The following is a 4,053-nucleotide window of genomic DNA, read 5'->3' on the forward strand; positions in this document are numbered from 1 at the left end:
CCCACTCCTCCCGCCTACCTGTGTGCTCAGATGGGGAGTCCAGACCTTGCTTCTCGGCCTCCAGGGGCTTAGACATTCTTATTTCTGGGGACGAAGGGATGGAAGTGGGGTGAGGGGCAGGGATGAGAAGCCAGGTGGGGTCCCAGGCCCTTCTCTGACACTGCCCCAAGCCATTCCCTCAACCCTCCCCTTGCCCTCTGCCCCCTGCAGAGTGTATCTTCTTCAGAGACAGACCCCTGTCCTGGGCCTTGTCCTCTGCAGGCCTCAGCGCATCTCGCCTCCCCTTTCACCCCTCTGGGAGGTGGCACAGTGGGTGTCACCAACGTGAGGCAAGAGGCAGGGTGGGAGGTAGGAGGTGGTCCGGCAGGCCCGGGAGGAGGGGACGATGTCCCAAAGGAGCCAGCGCTGCCTCGGGTTTCCTTCACAGGCGGCCAGAGGCTCCCCGTCCGGCCCTACCAGTTTCGGGTGAGACATGTTTTCCACTCTGAGTGGGACCTGGGGGATGTTTGGGGCTGCAGCGTCCCCAAAGGAGGGCGTCTTCAGATCTCTGATTGTGACTCAGCGCCCTCTGACCCCTTCCCAGCCCACCGCTTTCTCCATCCACGCCGCCCTCTCCCGGGCCTTCTGACCCGAGCCCAAGGCCATCAGGCTCTGCCCCGGACCTTGCCCTCCGACTAATCCTAAACCCACCCCGGGACTTCAGCCTTCAGTCCCATCTGGCCTCACACCCATCCCTGCTGGTACCATCCTGTCCTATCATTCCGGAGGCCCAGGTGATGAAAGGAGGTGGCCAAGGGGAGGTGACAAGCAGCTAACTGGGCAGCAGGGGACGCACGCCCTTGGAGACAAGTGCCCTGTCCTCAGAGCACACTGACGCGGACGTGAGAGGGTGAGCGCCTCCCCTCACCACAGAGCTGACATGCTTCAGAGCTCGCTTTGGCAGTTGGCGCCAATTTGACCCCATTTTACGGAGGAGGAAACTGGGGCTCTGAGAGAGGATGTCTCCCCAAGAGCACAGCAAGAGAGCAGAGGCACGCTGATGGGACCCCGGGTCTTCGTGAGCTCAGGGGTCCTGTCCTCATCAGGCCACCCCAGTCTAATGGACTGCAGTCCTCACTTGCGCCCCTCGCCTCCAAGCCTCCTCCCCAAACCCAAGCTCATCCGGGCACTAACCTCAGCCCTTCCTAACCCCTCACACGACCCTTCCTAGACCCCCTGCACAAGTCTGGGCTTCAGTCTGACCATTCTCAGCCCCTTACTCACCCTGAATCCCAGCTGACCTCCCGGCTAAGCCCTTCACCCGACCTTGACTCTCAGCTGGCTGCAAGCATTACTCACGGTCCTGCCTCTGACCCTACCCGCTCCCTCACAACTCCAGTAGCCCCAGCTGAACCACGCATGGCCTCAGTCCTAGCAAAGGAGCTGTCCAGCTGTGTGCTCCGCACCTGCAGCAGACGTAGGCGTGGGGGTGCGGGGGGCAGAGGGGTGCAAACATGTGTGGTAAAACATGACGTGCCGCAAGACAGCCCCGCGGGAAGGCTCCAGGTTCACGGAACGGCACGCCCTGAACATGCCGGTCTGTTGTGCCGTGGCCCGGAGCTGGCTGAGGCTGGGGTGGGCTGCAGCTGACGATCGTTAGGGTTGCCTTTTCTTTGTCTCTGTCTCTCACTCAGGAAAGAAAGAAACTTACATTTTTTTTTTTCTTACAAAAATTTTTTTAGAATAAAGTGAGGGGTGGGAAGAACTCAACAACCAACACAAAATGTCTAGTAATGGGTCTAGCCAGTGGCATGGTGGTTAAGGCAGCTGGATCCCACATGGCCAACAGCAAGGTTCAAGTCCCAGACCCAGCAACTTGCAAAACCTGCCGAGCATGTGTGCATGTGTGCCCAAAATCCCACAAGGAGGGAGAAATGGAGAAGGGATTGTGGCATGACCATTCCCGATGGGGGATGCTTTCTGACTTTCCCTCTCTCTCTCTCACTCTGTCTCTCTGTCTCTCTCCAGTGAGTGCACATGCCCTATAGCAAATTACAAAATATACATACACGTCTAGGAATTTTACAATAGAGGATTACTTGGTGTGAAACACGGCTCACATATTTTAAATTCCTCATTTAAAAGCCAGGTCACGGGGCTGGCCCCATAGCCTAGTGGTTAAGGGAGCTAGATCTTACAAGGCTGACGGCAGTTCAAATCCCAGCCCCAGCAGCTTGAAAAACACCAGGAGCATGTACAAGAAAAGTTTGCAGCACGCCCCACTGGGGTTGCTTCTCTCTCTCTCTCTCTCTCTCTCTCTCTCTCTCTCTTTCTCGTGCACGCACTCTGGCAATTGAACAGATGAATAAATAAATAAAAGCAAGCTCATGTGTTGCTAGGAACGTTTGAACTGATACAAAGACGAATCGGAAAAGCCAAAGTGCTGTGCAGCCCGGTGACCTAGCATGTCCATTCCTGGGCACTCACGCAGGGGAAAAGCACGCCCGGGCCACCGAAGCGCTGGGGCAGGGCGTTTCTGCAGCCTTTTCATAATGGCTCCACTCTAGAAGCAACCAGGACCCATCACCAGCTGAACGCACAGGCACAACATGAAGCCTCCGCACGAGGAAACGATCCTCACCAATGCACAGAAACCGGCTTCTGCCCCATCCACACCGCGGAACTGCCCCGCACGCGGCTGAGAACACCAATCCCAAGGTGGACGCACACACAGCTACGCTCCCAGTTACACGGAGTTCAAGAGCATGCAATCCGATACCAGAGGGTCAAAGTCAGATTCGCGAGTACCTTTGCGGGTGTTGCCCGGGAAAGGACATGAGGAAGCCTGTGGTGACCGGACAGGATCTGTTAGGTGGTTATGTGGGTCTATATATATGTAAAAATTCATCAAGTTGCACACTTAAACTGTGAGCACTTTATTGCTAGAGAGACAGACAGACACAGTGAGAGGGCAAGTGAGAAACCACCCCGCAATCCCTTCTCCTCCCAGGATCTTGGGCCCACATGCACATATGCCCCGGCATGATTTTTAAGCCACCGGGTCCGGGACTCGAACCACTGTCGGCCTGGTGGGAGTCCAGTGACATAACTGCTACACCATCTGCTGGTCCTCACATAAAATCTTTTTAAAACGAAGCCAGCACATATTCCTATGAAGGCAGAGGCGGGCGAGGGCAGGGGTGGAAGCAGGCACCCAGGATACCAAGGGAGCTCAGGCCTGGTTTCCAGGCACTGGGGTGGGGCACTGGTCGGCTCACGACAAGGAGAGGAACAGGAAGACCCAGGCAGCCCAGCGCTGAGCTGCTCCTGACTCTGGACAGCAAAGGCAGATACCCTGACTGATCCCAGCTCTAACTCGCCAGGCCTTGCCCCTACTCCAGCAACTGCTAACCCTAAGCTGCCCCTCCCAGCATCCCTGATGCCCAGGCCCCCCTCCATGGCCTCTGCCTTCAGCCACAGGTATCCGTATCACCCCGGGGTACCCTTCCTACATCCAGCTCTCCCTGGCTCTTAACCCTTCCCTGGCTCTCTGTCTCCTCACGGACCGTCCGTGCTCCCTGTGCATGCTCCCCGTCCTGGCCGTGAAGGTGTGGCCCGCCACCCCGCCGCCTTCTCCTCTCCTCTCTAGCCACTTGCCCATCCCGCTCTGAGATTGCATCGAGTGGCTCCCTGTGCTTGACGGTTCTGCTTGACAGAGTCCAGATCTTTCAGGTTCTGATCTCCCTGCTCTGCCGAGCTGGCAAATGCCTCTCACCGACGGGGCAGCCTCCGCCCTCGCCTCCACCCCAGACAGCCGGCGCTCATCCCTGGCCTCCGCTGGGAGCCACGCTGCGTCCCCCCAGGCTCGCGCGTTGCAGTCCTGACCGGGTAGTTCTGCACGGAGCTATGTTTGGAGATGGGGTCTTTGGGGGTACAATGAAGTCACGAGGGTGGTCCTACCCCAGCAGACTGGCGTCCTTGTAAGAGGAGAAGAGGACACAGACAGGGACAGAGGGAAGACCGGGGAAGACTGGCAGGGGGGGCACCCGCCGCCCCAAGGAGAGCACCGAGCAC

At 57.9% G+C, this 4,053-nt stretch overlaps 1 protein-coding gene across 5 annotated transcripts in view; it reads right to left on the reverse strand.

The window, feature by feature from the left end:
• The window catches only part of POU2F2 (POU class 2 homeobox 2), a 57,413-nt gene that overhangs the window by 45,067 nt on the left and 8,293 nt on the right, over nucleotides 1–4,053 (reverse strand). For all 5 annotated transcript variants that reach the window (XM_027766731.1, XM_014582794.2, XM_027766726.1 and 2 more), the window contains exon 2: nucleotides 19–84. In XM_027766731.1, coding sequence (XP_027622532.1) covers nucleotides 19–84 — 66 coding nt within the window. The remainder of the gene's footprint in view (nucleotides 1–18; nucleotides 85–4,053) is intronic.

This window comes from Tupaia chinensis, unplaced genomic scaffold (genome assembly GCF_000334495.1).
Source record: "Tupaia chinensis unplaced genomic scaffold, TupChi_1.0 Scaffold000067_1, whole genome shotgun sequence".
Classification (NCBI taxonomy): domain Eukaryota; kingdom Metazoa; phylum Chordata; class Mammalia; order Scandentia; family Tupaiidae; genus Tupaia; species Tupaia belangeri.